This window comes from Citrus clementina, unplaced genomic scaffold (assembly GCF_000493195.1).
Source record: "Citrus clementina cultivar Clemenules unplaced genomic scaffold, Citrus_clementina_v1.0 scaffold_7, whole genome shotgun sequence".
Taxonomy (NCBI): domain Eukaryota; kingdom Viridiplantae; phylum Streptophyta; class Magnoliopsida; order Sapindales; family Rutaceae; genus Citrus; species Citrus x clementina.
In genome coordinates, this window is record NW_006262075.1 from 19791377 (window position 1) to 19808396 (window position 17020).

A 17020-nucleotide genomic window follows, 5' to 3' on the forward strand; every position below is an offset into this window, starting at 1 on the left:
GTACTAGTGCTTATGCATAATTATGTGGCATAACTCCTCATTGAACATCATACACTAGCAAACATGGAATTCATACATACATACATCACAAAACTTCACCAAATAGCACCCAGGGGAAATAACTCTCAATACTCGCCGGGATCATTATCGCAAAAGTAGAGTGGGGAAAACCTCTCAATACCGAGCGTAATTAAACTATCTCACACGGGTAGAGTAACCTAACTCTCGATACGCATGCGCAGAGTCTACAGGGACGGGTACATATATGGTGACTAGTAATCACATCTCATGACTCAATCAAACATATAATATGCGTACATATAATCATAACATGATAGTAAATCATAATATCAAATATAAATGCTTCATGGAATAAATAATAGTAACAATAGTATCCACTCACAGATCCTATTTCACTCTGGGGTTCGTTGGGGCTCTTGTAGGTTCCTGGATTCTCGAGTTCCTCCTAAAATACATGGTTCGAAAATTAACTGTTAGAACTGATATAAAAACTTATACGTATCATGCAAATAGTAATATAACTGCTCAAATTTCATAAATCTATTACCCACTAATCCAATGGATATAATTCTAACTATCCAATTTTATTTTCTGTAACTTTTCTTTTCAATTTCTCTCTTCCCCACTCTCGGCTTATTTTTTTCCTTCTTCATTTTCTTTTCTTATTTTCTTTTTCTTTTCCTTCTCTTTTCTCTCGGTTTCACTTTTTTTCTTCTCTCGGACTTGCTTTGTTTTTGCTCTTGGTTCTCAAATTTAGTAAATGAAGCAATTCTCAAAATGTTTCATTTTATATAGCCATCGACTGGGCCACCAAATGCAAGCAAGTAGCTCTCACTTTATATAAACATAATCACCACCTCAAGCAAATGGGAGGAACATGCACGTGCCAAGCAAAGAGGTGGAGCAAGCAGCTTGTATTGCATGCAATGGGCAGCTGGCCACTTATTTTCCTAAACACTTTTGGCTTTTTTTTTTTTTCCTCTAAGCGGTGCATGACAGGAACTTTATCCCAAAAGTAATAAATATATACATGAATATATGTGGTATATAAGTTAATAGAATGAGAACCCAACAAAAAAAAAAGAAAAATAAAATATATATATATATATATTCCATTAAATAAGGGCCAAACTTAAATATAGGAAAAATACATACTCCAATACAGTTCATATATGTATTCTGTGAAAATTATATACAATCAAGTTGAAGCTAGAGGGTGATGTAGTGTTACGAAAATAGTAGAGAAAAGCGGTAAAAGCATAAAACAATAGAAGAAAGTGTCTCTCTCATTATATATACACAAAGGTAGCCATTATGTATGATCAAAGCAATGCAACAATAAATATACAAGGAAAACACAAAGGTAGCCATTATGTATGATCAAAGCAATGCAACAATATATATACAAGGAAAATGGATATTGCAGCAAGTCATGATACTTCAAATATGCCTCTTTAATTTAAGATTGGTGACTCACTTTAAAAGGGCTTTCATGGCTACCAAAAGTGATGTCTGTGCTGCAGGAACAGTACTTAATCTTCTAGAACTGGGAACCTGATAGTATATTACAATTCCATTAAAGCTACTGTCATAACTGCCAAAAGAAAAGTATACTAGACTTCTAAGTACACTAGAACATGGGATATTATGCATTTGTATTGTATATAAGTATGTGTGTATTTTAGTATATGAAAAGGACGAGGTTTGCTAATTGAGTTTTGTACTCATTATAATTTATTATAATTTCTTAAGGATTTTGATTGATTCATAATGAATGAGGAGAAGTACTTCAAATGGGGATTGTAGATGGTTTGACAATTTTAAAACCTTCCGCTGTTTGAGGATTGGATTTTTATATATTGTATAGAGATGCTTAAGTTTATTCGTAAGTTGTATCTAAAGACCATCCTCGAATTCCCTCCAGAGTTCGGGGCCAGTCATTACAATCCTATCCTTTTTTCCTTTTCTCTTTGTTAAATATGAATGATGATATAGTTTTTATTAATCAACTTATGTATTCTATTGGTCACACTTTCTTTTTATTAGAATTTTTGAGCCATTCAACTTAGCACTGAGAATTAGATAGAATTTGGATAGATCTGATCTAAACAATTCAGATATTGTCTTATATCTAGTCTGATACAATTTGTTCTATCCGATTGAATTTTCTTCAGATCGGATTGGATTTGGGTTAATTCAAACAATCGGATCGGATTGCACTGCTTATTAAAAAAAACAAAATATAAAATTAACAATAGATTTCATGGATTTTATGTGAGATTTGTCAAAAGGATCCCAAATGCGAACTTAATCTGAATCTGAAAACACAAATTCATCCTATCCAAATCTAATCCAATTTATTTCTAATTGGAACAGATTTGAAGTTCGGATTGAATTCAGCTAGTTTTTTTCCCAATTCCGACAATCTGAAACCCAATCAGATTCATACAAATCCGAAGTTGCCTAGCCCTAATTCAAATATCATGTAATTTGTGCCATTTAATTTACTTCCTCCAGTCACAAGAATGGAAAAGTCTTGAGTGTTAAATTAGATTTTTGTAATTTGAGTGAACCCACCATGGGCTACCGGTGGTGGTCACCAACTAGGGTCGGCGACTTCCCCCAGTCACGGTAACCTCTGCAACAGCCGCCTCCACGTGCAAACCCAAACATTCGACTTCTGTCTCCAAACACCCCCGTGCCGCTGCTGCCATGTTAGCCACCGCTGACGCCCCCCACATGCAGCTACCTCCCCACTTGACCATACCAACAGCATGCAGCCTCCCCCAACGTAACAAAACCCGATTGCTCATGACTCCCAAAACCGTAGATCACGGCTTTCTCGTCTTTTAGGCGCAGCTTGCCGTCGCTGTTTCTTCTGCCATCAGTGATGGCTTTTTATCGCCGCTGACCAATCCCTCCATTAACCCCATGCAGCCCTGACCTCGCTAACCTCACAACAACCGCCAACGTATGGTTTACTCTCTCAACAATTGCAGCCGCCGTCAACCTCATCCAACCCCAACTCCTGTGCTTTGCACTCCCAAACCGTGATCCATCCTCCTGTGGCTCCCACCGGTGCTCTCCCCTCACAGCCGATGTCCTCCCCATTTGAAGTGTAACGTTTTCCTGAAAAGTTGGTTGCATGCTCTTGAAAATCAGAACTGTCTTGTAAAGTGTAATGTTTTCCTGCAATTATTCTCATGATACTATCAAGTCCAGTGCCATCAATCCAGTGCTTCATCTCCACTGAAACCTTATGTGAACTGCTACTTTAACGCTTTGATTGAAGCCTTCACTTCAGACTCTCATAAATGTTTCAGCTTCTGAAGTTGATTGTTTGATGAAAGCTCAATCGCGGCCATCTTACGAGACTCTCGCCAGTAGTTGCCGTATGGGCTGGCAGCAATGGCCAAAAAATTGTACCCTAAGAGATCCATCGCCATTGATCTGGGGCGACTTGCAAAGGCTTTGTCGTTGGTGGTGAAACATTCTTTAGCAATTTCCCAATTGCTGACCACTAAAGCTCGATTCAAGCCCATTTTCATAGTGAATATTGGACCATATTTATCAGCCACGTCGCCCAAAAGTCTATGAGTTGGCTCTTGCCCTCCGAAGAGATGAAAATGGCCAATCAAAGGCCATGCTCCCCCAGCTACTGGTGCTTGATGAGGAGCTTGTTATGACTTGTTTTTGACTTAGTCCAAGCGATCCCTTTTATTTATCTTTTATATCTCTTAACGTTCAAGTTTGTTTAGCATTTTGTTTTTTGTTCCTTTTTTCATGGCTTGTAAATTGGTGGCACAGCTGTTATATAAAGCTTGCTTGGCAGTGAATAAAGCAGTGAATAACAATAAAAAAATTTGGCAGCATATTGTTGTCTTGGGAGGTTTTGACCCCTCGAAGAGTCAATTCATTTTTTTTTCTTGATTCATCCTTTAATTATTTTTTAAGTTTGAAACCAAGGAGTTGTAACATCTTTGGTATCAGAGCCGGCTATGATGGAGGATCGAGTGAAGAAAATAGAAGAAACCTTGGGTTCTTCGTCACTTGGACAGCAGGAGTTATCAACACAGCAGTTTGAGTTTGCTACTCAAATGCAAGTCTTGACTCAACTCTCTGAACAAATGGAGAGGATAAGTTAGAAAGTTTCCAATAAATATCCAGAAATTGGTGAAACTTCCAGAGACCGCTATCAAGATCGAAGGAGTCATGCCACTCCTCCAAGAGCTGGAGGTTCTTCCAATACTTTCATTCCCAAAACCATGAAGCTGGATTTTCCAAAATATGACGGCACTAATGATCCAACGCCATGGCTATGTAAAGCGGAGAGGTATTTTGTGCTTCATGAAATTTTAGAATCTAACAAAGTTTCTTTAGCCTCTTTTTACTTAGATGGAGATGCAGAGCTATGGTATCAAATGCTAGAACAAGAACTTCTTTATGTTTCATGGGAGGACGTCAGGCATGGGATTGTAGCTAGATTTGGACCCAATCAGTTTGAAGATCAGTTCAGCGAATTGATCAAGTTACGGCAACAGGGGTCGGTGTTGGAATATCAAGGAAGGTTTGAGAGGTAATTGGCAAGGGTGGGAGTTCTACAGCAAGATCGTAAAGTGAGTTGTTTCTTAACCGGATTAAAAGACAGCATTCGCACTGATGTTTAACCACACCGTCCCACAACACTTACCATGGCTATTGGGTTAGCCAAGCCATACGAGGCTCGTGAATTGGCTCAACGGAAGACGACAGCAACTCAGCAAAGAACATTAAACCAGCAGCCAAAAGTTGGGATTCAAAATAACAATCCTCCTAGTGCACCAATGGTAAGAAAAATGACGCCTGCAGAGCTTTCGGAGAGGAGAAAAAAGGGACTATGCTTTCATTGTAATGACAAGTACAATCTTGGCCATAAATGTGCAAAGTTTTTTCATATTGAAGCTTGTTGGGAAGATCGTGATGAAGATGGTGATGTCCAGATGGAGATAGATGATGCATGTGAAAATGCTACACCAAAAATATCACTACATGCCATGGCAGGAGATCAAGCACCAGAAACAATGCGAGTATGGGGAAGCATCAAGGGAAAATCAATTGTAATTCTTATTGCCTCCGGCAGCACTCACAACTTCATTAATGCTGAAGCTGCACAACGAGTAAATCTCAGCCCAAATGCCAACAGTAAGCTGAAAGTTATGGTCGCCTCCGGTGAGCAATTGGTGAGTTCTGGAAAATGCACTCAAGTAAATTTTAAATTACAAAAAATACCCTCATGGTACTTAGGACCCAATGATTGAGAATGTTGGGACTTATTCAATGGGATTTTGAAACGCTTCAGATGCACTTCGACTTGAATGGCAGAGGAGTAATTTTGTATGGTATCACAAATAAAAAGGTGCTTGATATAGCTCCAATTATTAAGCCTCAAAAAAGGCAAACTGAAGTTATATTGCAAAGCATGGAGGGAAGGGAGCAGTGTGTCACAAAAGATTTGATTCCCCCACAAATCCAAGAACTCTTAAATTCCTACCAAGATGTCCTGCAAGAACTAAGAGGCTTACCTCCCAAACGTAAACATGATCATCATATTCCAATCCTTCCAGGATGTGGCCCTATAGCGGTACGACCACATCGCTATCCTCATTTCCAAAAAAAAATGACATTGAGCATATTGTAAAGGAGCTATTAGAAGCCGGAGTGATCCGCTCAAGTACCAGTCCATACACATCTCCAGTGCTGTTAGTTAAAAAGCATGATGGAACATGGTGTATGTACATTGACTATTGGGCATTAAACCCCATCACAATGAAGGATAAATTTCCAATTCCGATGATTGATAAACTCCTCGATGAGCCGGCTGGAGCTTGCTATTTTTCTAAGTTAGACTTGCGTTCAGGATATCATGATGTTTGAATGCATGAGGCCGATATTGCGAAGACAACTTTTCGAACTCATCAAGAGCATTATGAATTTCTAGTGATGCCGTTCGGCCTTATCAATGCTCCATCAACTTTTCAGGCCTTGATGAATGAGGCATTTAAGGCTTATTTGCACAAATTTGTATTGGTGTTTTTTGATGATATTTTTGTTTACAGTAGGAATTGGGATAACCACTTGGAGCATCTACGGGCTGTCTTTAACCTCCTACAAATTAATCAAATACGCATTAAGCTGGAGAAGTGTGAGTTTGGAAAGAAAGAAGTTCATTATCTTGGGCATATTATTTCCCAACGTGGAGTAGCCGTGGATCCATAAAAAATTGAAGTAATGTTTTCTTGGCCGAAGCCAAATTCTATCAAGCAATTGAGGGGATTCCTTGGTCTTACTGGCTATTACCGTAAGTTCATCCAAGATTATGGGAAGATTGTAGCTCCACTCACCAACATGCTTAAAAAGGACTCATTTTTTGTTGACAACAGCAGCGGAGGCCGCTTTTAAGAAGCTAAAAATAGCAATGACGCAGGCACCAATATTATCTCTTCCTGATTTTTTGTTCGCCCATTTAGTGAACTCAAGAGTAAAAGTGAGAGAAATATTACAAAGCCTGAAATTATTGCAAGAACAGTTGATTCTAGTGTAAGACAAATGGCCCTTTCTAATTGCTTTTCGCTGGCTCTGAGACTCTGATCTGAATGAAGAGGTTACTTCAGATCAATGTCAGATATATAGATAAAATTTAAGAGTATATAGCGTAAGGTCTGCAGTAAAAGTTTCGTCTAGTCAATGATTACAAGATAATTACAAAATTGGTAATGTGCCCTTAAATTGCCTTAAACGCTTTTACTAAAATACTTATAAAGTAATTGTACTATTAAGGACAAGCTTATAAATCAAACAAAATATATTTTACTTTTCCCAATTTCATTAATTTGAGTCTCTGAATTCTTACATTTACAAACAATTCCCATACCTAGGGAGAGACTCGTCTAAGATATAACAAAATTCAAACACTTTTACTTTTCCACTCAGTTTGTTGCTTTGTGAAACCAAGGGAAGCTTCTAAAGTCATAGAAAATGCCGGTTTACTACTTTGACCCATGGCTAACATAAAAAACTTCGATGACCAAGTCATTTTATTTCTCATTTTCCTATCCAATTTCATGACTCAGGAACCAAAGTCTTGCATTTTTGTTTTTTTCTGTTAGGTTATAAATGTGACTACAAATGTCAGAGAACAAATCTCACTAAACCAAGAATCCTCACTCTCAGTATTAGTCACTCAACTTAGTCGAAAAAGATCTATAGTGATCAACCTTGGTTCTGTTATTTATACAACTCTTGGTCATAACTAATTAACCACAAGCTGGCCCACATAAGCTGACTCACTGCCACCTCATCATTAACAGAATGTAACTAACTCTCGGCTTCACAAATCTCCACCTTAGTCATCAAAACAGCTCCACCTCTCTCAGCAACTACTAGCCTGGTTTTACAAGCTACCAACACCAATCAAGTTCAGAGAGTTTCTAAACTTAATTGCAAGTACTGCTTTGGTTAGAATATCTGCAGGATTAGTTTGAGTAGGAACCTTTAACAACATTTACAACACCATTTGCAATTTCATCCCTGACAAAATGTAACATAACATCAATATGTTTTGTTCTTTCATGATACTTATTATTCTTACTGAGCTGAATTGCACTAGAGTTGTCGCAGCCAATGCAAACTGAATCCTGCTTTAATCCAAACTCAGAAACTAACCCACTTAGCCACTTTGCTTCTTTGACTGCTTCTGTCAATGCAATGTACTCAGCCTCAGTTGTCGATAAAGCAACCACTGATTAAAGAGATGCTTTCCAGCTCACTGCACTTCCATTTAGAATGAAAACATATCCTGTAATGGACATTCTTTTGTCCAGATCAGCACTAAAAGCTGAGTCCACAGAGCCTGATATTTGACATGAGTTATTATCAGAACCTCCATACAAAATTCCATGATTTGCAGTACCACTCATATACCTCAACAACCATTTGACAGTACTCCAATGTTCCTTCCCTGGGTTCCCCATAAACTTGCTAACAACTCCTACACTATGAGCTACATCAGATCTAGTACAAACTATAGAGTACATTATGCTACCAACTGCACTTGAGTAAGGCACTGACTTCATATGCTCAAGATCATGATCCTCTTCTGGTTCCTAAAGTTTTGACAATTTGAAGTGTACTGACAAAGGTACTGACACAGGCTTTGCACCACTCATCTCAAATCTGCTAAGGACCCTTTTAGCATACACAGCTTGAGTAAGAAACAAGGTTCCTTTACTTCTATTCCTCACTATTTGCATTCCCAGAATTCTTGTAGCAGTCCCTAGATCTTTCATTTCAAATGCAGTGTTCAACTCCGTTTTAAGCCTTTCAATCTCCTCTCTTCTTTTGCATGCAATAAGCATGTCATCAACATAAAGAATGAGGTAAATTCTATCTTCAGAGGATAAAGTTTTAAAATACACACAGCTATCATATTGACTTCTACAATAGCCATGGCTGATCATGAATTCATCAAACCTCAGATACCACTGTCTTGGAGACTGTTTCAGCCCATATAAACTCCTCTTCAGCAAACATACCATATCTTCAGTCCCTTTTTCAATGAGCCCCTTAGGCTAATCCATAAGGATTTCTTCTTCAAGATTCCCATGTAAGAAGGCTGTCTTCACATCCATTTGATCCAATTCTAGGTCATTGAATGCTGTTATTGCCAGTAGAATTCTTATGGAACTATTTTTGACAACATGAGAGAATATCTCATTGAAATCTACTCCATGCTTTTGTGTGAACCCCTTTACTACAAGCATTGCCTTGTACCTGGGAGGCTCACCATCCACAGTCCATTCTTTAATTTTATAGATCCATTTGCAACCTACCAGCCTTTTGTCTTGAGGTTTCTTGACCAAAATCTATGTTCTATTCTTCTTTAGAGAGATGATTTCTTCATTCATGGCATCCAGCCATTTCTCTCTATTTTTACTGCCCATAGCTTGTTTGTAGCTAACAGGCTCTTCACCAATGACTTCTTCAGCTATTGCCAGGGCATAAGAAATCATATCAGTTATGCCATATCTTTTGGGTAGGTTAATGACTCTCTTTTCCCTGTCTCTTATTAACCGATAGTCATATATTTGAGAGGTGATGTGCGTTTTCTGATAAGGCTTGGGATCCCTTTCTGTAGTTTTCTTTTCTTCACTTGACTCCACCTCAAAATTGTGTTCCTTAACCCCATTTGTATCAAGTGTAGTGAGCTCTATTTCTACCTTCTGATGCAGCATAAGCTCTTTATCAAACACAACATCTCGGCTGATTGTAGTTCTTGAATGTTTTCCATCTATACACCAGATCTTATACCCTTTGACGCCCTCTGGATAGCCTATGAAATAACCCTTGACAGCTTTTGGCTCTAATTTTCCCTAGTTTAGGCGAGCATATTCAAGACAGCCAAATACCCTGAGGTTGCTGAGATCTGGAGGCTTTCCTAACCAAACTTCTTGGGGAGTCTTGAAATGCAAAGCTGTTGAAGGGCTCATGTTGACTAAGTAGGCTGTAGTGGTAACAGCTTCTGCCCATAAGTGTTTTGAAAGATTTTCATTAAACAGCATGCACCTTACCTTTTCAACTAAGGTCCTATTCATTCTTTCGGCTAGTCCATTCTGTTGAGGTGTGTGCCTTACAGTTTTGTGCCTTGCTATTCCCTTCTTGATGCAGAGTTTATCAAAATCATTGCAACAATACTCAAGCCCATTATCAATTCTGAGCCTCTTGACCCTCCTCTCTGTTTGATTTTCTATTAAAGTCAGCCAAGCTTTAAATTTCTCAAAAGCTTCACTCTTGTGCTTCAGTACATATACCCAGACTTTCCTTAAAAAATCATCAATGAAAGTGATGAAGTATCTAGCTCCTCCATGAGAGAGAACTTGAGAGGGCCCTCATAGGTCTGAATGAATATAGTCTAGTGTATTTTCTGTCTCTTGCTTTCCTGGAATAAACTTCAGCCTGGTTGCTTTACCAAATACACACTTTTCATAGAATTCAAGTACTGAAATTTGGTCAACTCCTAGTAGTCCTTGTTTACTCAACTCCTAGTAGTCCTTGTTTACTCAACTCCTTCAATCTTTTCTCACTCAAGTGTGCTAATCTCATGTGCCAAAGCCTGGTTTTATCACTACTTACATTTGTATTAATACCAGGTAACACAACTGATCCTTTAAGCACATACAATCCATTTCTCCTACTGCCTTTCATTATGATTGTACTATCTTTAAGGATTTAAAGTTCACCATTTTCTGCTTTTATGCAGCAGCCTAATTAGTCTATCATCCCTAAAGATATGAGGTTTCTTTTAAGCTTTGGAACATATCTCACTTGTTCCAAGCTTCTTATTGAACCATCATACATTTTAATCATAACAGACCTTATTCCAGCAACTTTACAGGCTAGATTATTCCCAAGCAAAACTTTACTACCATCAATACTTTCAAAAGTCACAAAAAAATTTTTATGTGGACACATATAGAAAGAACAACCTGAGTCAAGTATCCACTCACCAAAAGATTTCTTATCTGCTGCAATAAGGACATCTGCATCTTCTGATTCTCCTTCATCTACAGATACTACATCAGCCTTTCCACTTGATTCTTTTTGTAACTTTTCTAGCTTTTTTTTTCTCAAAACAGTCTTTTATATAATGTCCTTCCTTCTGACAGAAGTAACATTTCCTTTTCTTCTTCTTCTTGTCAAACTTTTCTTTCTGGTTTTTGTTCTTCTTATGTTTGTACATCTTTTTATCTGTCTTTACTTTGGCAACTAATCCATTTCCTGCAATATGTTCCTTGCCATCTGTTCTCTTTTTCAAGTCTTTTGATTCAAGAGCATTCTTGACATCTTTCAAGGTGAGAGTCTGTCTTCCATAAAGCAAAGTGTCCACGAAATGTTCATAGGAGTCTGGTAATGAGCTTAACAGAATGAGAGCCACATCTTCATCCTCAAGTATGATGCTAACATTTTCAAGATCGAGTATCAGTTTGTTGAACTCATCAAGATGATCTTTCATTACTGTCGCCTCCTTCATTAAGAATGTGTAGAGCTTCCTTTTCATGTATAATCTTTTAGCCAGAGATTTCTTTAAGAAAAGTTCTTCCAACTTTGCCCACAAGCCAGAGGCAGTCTTCTCATTGGCTACTTCTCTCAGCACGTCATCAGATAGATGGAGTATAATCGTGCTGTGAGCTTTGTTGTTTATGGTCCTCAAGTCTCCACCTGACCCTAACGAACCTTCCCCCTTCTCTTTCTTAGACCTTGATTCTTCCTCATCATCGAGGGCACTATCTAAGCCCTGTTGAATCAAGATGGCTCTCATTTTCAGACTCCATAAGTAGAAATCGTTATCACCATTATATTTTTCAAGATCAAACCTTGTGGCTGCCATTCTTGAAAGAAAGAAATAAGAACAGAGAGCTTATCAGCTCTGATACCAATTTGTTAAGTAAAAGATGAATAATGACACTCGATTAATCACCAAGATTTGGTCAAAACAAACACAAGAACATAAATGAACCAAAATAACCGAAGACAAACTATGAAGAAGATTTTAACGTGGTTCAGTACCAAGGTACCTACATCCACGGCTGAAGAACCCTAAAGGGCGTGAAACTTTATTGCTTAAGACTGATTACAATGTGACTACAAATATTAGAGAACAAATCTCACTAAACCAAGAATCCTCACTCTCAGTATTAGTCACTCAACTTAGTCGAAAAAGATCTACAGTGATCAGCCTTGGTTCTGTTATTTATACAGCTCTTGGTCATAACTAATTAACCACAAGCTGGGCCACATAAGTTGACTCACTGCCACCTCATCAGTAACAGAATGTAACTAACTCTCGGCTTCACACTGAACTAATTGAAATCATTAGGAGGTAAAAATTTTATTACTGCTTTAACTTATTATAAAAAAAATTATAATTTGATCTAATTGAAAGAAACATATATCAATATATTATAACATCGTCACTAGTATTAGAAAATGGAACATCGTCAAACCATATCAATATATAGTTTGGTCTAATTGCAAAATGGAACATAATAACAATTAACAACATTTTCAACTATAATTTTCATGACTTTTAACTTCACGGTCATATTTACTTTTTTTCTTTTGATTATATTAAATAATTCAAATATATGACATTCTCTATCAATAAAATAAAAAATAATTTCATAAATAATTATTTATAGTTTAATTTTGATAATTTGTATTATAAGCTTATTTGTTAAATATACGTATTTCTCTAAGAGTTTTCATATTACATCTCTTGATATATGTGTTCTTTTACTTTTTTATATGCACCGTATTCAACAAATATTTATCATAAATTTATAAATTGGCCCAAGTTCATTAAAAGTCCTAGGTCCGCCCCTAGTGCTTTCATTGAGAGTTAGAAATCTCATCTCTCAAGAACTCTACAAATTCCCCTACTGTTGTTATAAAAGATTCTGTTAACTCCAATTGATTTTGAACTCGCCAATCCTACTATTTATGTTATAACTGATATGCATGCTAAAAGAATTGTACATAATTTATAAATGGACAACAACCTACATTAAATAAAAAGAACTAAACCTTAAAAGTGATACACGGAAACACATCTAGTCACTTCTTATTGATGGCACAACTTACATTCTCTGGAAAAAATGAAAAACGAAAACTGAACCCTAAAAGTGATAGACATGAACACATCTAACCACTTCTTATTGATAGTACAACAGCTTACATTGTAGTATTACAAAAGCATATTTAATCATATAAAGAAGCAGAAAGGCGAGGAGTAAGAAGCACTTTAAGTGGAGTAGCTCTAGTGATGGTTAAGGATTTTGCCTCTTCCATGTCAACTGGTTCATCTAATGGGGTTGCTAAATCAAACCCGTGCAGTAAAGAAGCAAGGATTAGTGGCATAACTTGAAAGGCAAATGAAATTCCAGGACATATTCTTCTACCACTGCCGAATGGTATCAATTCAAAGTTTTGTCCCCTTAAGTCAATATCCTTGTGTGTTGTAAGAAATCTTTCTGGCAGAAATTTGCAGGGCTCCTTCCAAACTTTTGGGTCGTGATGAACCTTCCAAGCGTTAACAAAAAGTTGTGTGCCTGCAGGGACATGGTAACCACTGATGGTGCAGTCTTCCATCGACTGGTGAGGTAGTAAAAGTGGCGCAGCCGGATATAAACGCATTGTTTCCTTGAGGATGGCCTGATAAATACTGATAAGTTTGTTTGGAGTAGATCCTCTTGTGGCCTAGCAGCAACGTAGGCAACATGATTATGGCGCCTTCTTCAGAGCATCTCGATTGTTAAGAAGTAAAGAGATCGCCCATGTTAATGTTGTCAAAGGCTGGTGGCCACAAAGCCAATTCAAGTTGGCTTTGACAAGCCGGCCAAAGAAAATGGTGCTGCCGGCCAAAGAAAATGGTGCCATCCAAATGGAGAAAAAGAAGAAGTTGGCAACAACATTTGAAATATATACATATATATTGATTTAATAGCCATTTTTTGGCTATAAAAGGAAGAGCTCCCTAATTCATTTTTAATTCCAATCTTGAGATCCAAGTTTTGTAGAGAGAATTGAGAGTTTAAGAGCTTGCATTTATAAGCTCTAATTTTAGTGATTTGAGAGTTTGGGTGTATTGAGGTTTTGGGTAGTGAGCTAAAATACTACAATACTTGTAACTTCTTTTCACTAGTATAATATTTCTTTCTGTCTTCGCCCGTGGACGTAGGCTAAAAGCCGAACCACGTAATTTCTGGTATTCTCTTTTGTGCTTGTTCTTTATTTTTCTATCAATTTTACTTTAGCTGCGTGTCTGCTTCACCCACCAATTTCCTAACAAATGTTACCGATGTGGTGTCCGCAGCACCTAAGATTACCGTCTGCAAAAGGAGTAATTAAGGTTGTATATAAAATAGTTCCGTGACATACTAAAAATAACATTAATTGTGCATATAAGCTTTTCATGATCATGCATACCAGGCATAAGGCTTTAATGACGGTGTCCGCATCGCTATCAGGAAGCTGCTTTGCATTATCATACAGCAAGGACAGCATCACATAAATGAAATCTTCATCCCCCTCAACTTCGCTAGAACCTCTTTTTATCTTATGCTCATCCAACCATTGTTGCAAAATAATGTCAAATTCTTTAGCTGTCTTCTTCATCAATTTCTCGTTTCCGCCAATATCCAACCATCTCAAAAAGGGTAAAGCATCAGACACCACAAACTTACCAAACAAGGTAAAAAAACTGGCTGCATGCTCATGCAAATCGGTACCCTCTTGTGAAGTATAACGTTTTCCTTCAATTATTCTAATAATGATGTCAAATGTTGTGCCCTCGAGCCAATGCTTCATCTCCACTGAAACTTTACCGGTAGCACTATTTTGGCAATCCTTGAATAGCCCTTTGATTGAAGCCGTCACTTCAGATTCACGTACATGTTTGAGCTTCTCAAGGCGATGGTTTGATAAAAGCTCAACTGTAGCTATCTTCCGTGTTTCACGCCAGTAGCTGCCATATGGGCTTGAAGGAGTGGCCAAAAAATTATACCCTAAAATCTCCATGGCCATTCTTCTAGGCCGACTTGCCAAGGCTTTGTCGTTGGTTGTAAAACATTCTTTAGTAATTTCCGAATTACTGACGACTAAAGCTCGATTCACGCCCATTTTCATAGTAAATATTGGACCGTATTTATTAGCCATGTTACCCAAAATTCTATGAGTTGGCTCTGGCCCTCCAAAGAGATGTAAATGGCCAATCATCGGCCATGCTCCCCCAGCTTCTGGTGCTTGACTGTGAGCATTTTTATTTTTTGTTTGCCCATATCGTGAAATCAATAGAAAAAGTGAGAGAAATATTAGAAAGGCAGCAATTGCTGAAAGAACAGTTGATTCTAGTGTAAGAAAAATGGCCATTGCTAATTGCTTGTTGCTGGCTCTGAGACTCTGAATGAAGAGGTTAGTTCAGATCGATGTCTATATATAGATGACATTTATGAGCATGTAACCTAAGCTCTGCATTAAAAATTATATACTGTGGCTCAACGAAACATCCATGCAAATCCTATGATCTGTTTTAAATCTAGTCAATGATTATAAGATAATCACAAATTGATAAATGTGGTGCCATTTGCACCCTTAAAATACTTAGAAACTGATGAGAGTGGGGTTATTTAAATACCTTCTTATTTTAATAATTATTTTTTAAAGTACTTATAAAGTAATTTGCTATAAAGGAAAAGCTTATAAATCGAGCAATTTTTTTCATTCATCAATATTAGTCTTGAATTCTTATCTTACAATTGATTTCCTTACCTAGCGAGAGATTCATGTAAGATCTAAGGAAACAAAATCCAAATACTTTTTCCTTTCGAGTCTTCTTCTTTGTCAAATTCATGGATTCTAAAATTAAAGAAAATGCTGGTATATATACTACTTTGACCTATGGCAAACATAAAATTTCATCGATGACCTTCTATTCATTTCTCTGAGTCAGCAGAATCATAATCCTGCATTTTTTTTATTTGTTAATTAGTTTATAAATATGAAAAATGAAGGATTATTATTATAGATTCTTTTACTTTGTAGCTATCAAACTTAAAGCTATTGTTAACCATACAAATCATGGTGGTAGAATAATAATATTGAGAAAAACAAATTGATTCAAATAGCATTCAATATTCATATGGGATGGGAAAAAAACATTGATTTAGGTTTATTTAGGAGCAACTCGATGATTTTCTATGTTGGATTTTACTAACTTAATTTCCCTATTGAGTAAAACTTTCATATTTTTTAGAATGAAATATATTTAAAAGGCTTTTAGTTGGATATGAATCCATATGTAGACCTTCAATATTTCCATACATACCTACAGCGGCAATGTTAGCAACCTTTTTTCAAGTGGATTGACTTTATTTTTCTAATTCAATGCTTTTTCAACGTACGAGAGAACTTTATTATCAAGAAATTATTGGTGCCCCTAATAAGGACGGGATAATGAGCTCTCAAAATATTTTATCTATACAAATGAAATTATTGAAATAAAGTACCTAACAGAAAATAAAATTGCAGTGTAGCAAAAATTAAGATAATATAATAATATTATTTAATTATTAAATTACTCTTTCCCCTTGAAATTTGTAATTACTTTTTAATTTAAAATTTAAAAAATTATTGACAGGAGACATGAAAAGACGAGAGGTTGAAGTTAAAAGTGAGATAAATTCTAACAACAAGTTTATAATAGCTGAAGAAGCAGCGTAACTAATTAATAAAAATTCTTAAATAGGATTCAATAAGTTCAATTATGTAATTAAATTTAAAAAAAAAAATTGAGAGGGCTAGGCTGGGCTATGAGATTCGCCTTCGCGTACTTCGCTCATATCTGCCTTGTGTCTGCTCATTTAAATGCAGACCAATCTAAATATATTAGCCAGTCATATTTGGTGCCCTTACTTTATCTGAGTAGTCCCCTGTTTTTAATCTTCACATATGACATAAACATCTAGTCTATAGAGGGTTCTACCTGCATCCCTATCCTCGGTAGAGAAATCAAATCACGGATCTTTGGGAACGTCTGCACTTGTACAAATCTTTGAACCGGAGCCCTCCCGTTTTAATTTATTTGTATTTGTCAACAATTTACAGTTTTACATTGATGATGTTCTTTCTAGTTTGATACATACCGAAATGATATATCAATTATACTGTCATCAGTAATAAATAAGATTCTAGGTTTACATTGCAAAGAAGTTCTCAGGAGCAATATCAACTACCTAGACCGACCTGTTATAATATTTCCATAAACACCTAGGGAAGATACTGTACTGAATAATACATAATCAAGCTTTAACTTTGCTTTGAATCTTCTAAATGAAAACACATGGGCACGTACACCAGAAGAACTAGTACACAATTAATTAAATGCTCAAACAAACATAAATTAAAAATG

The 17020-nt window shown here is 36.7% G+C and overlaps 1 protein-coding gene across 1 annotated transcript; it reads right to left on the bottom strand.

Annotated features, from left to right (window-relative positions):
* Positions 1 to 12813: 12813 nt before the first annotated feature.
* On the bottom strand, positions 12814 to 14982 carry LOC18036883 (cytochrome P450 82C4). The gene is given in 3 exon segments (XM_024181007.1): positions 12814 to 13396; positions 13906 to 13943; positions 14041 to 14982. Coding segments are annotated over 3 exon segments (1563 nt in total).
* Positions 14983 to 17020: the final 2038 nt, after the last annotated feature.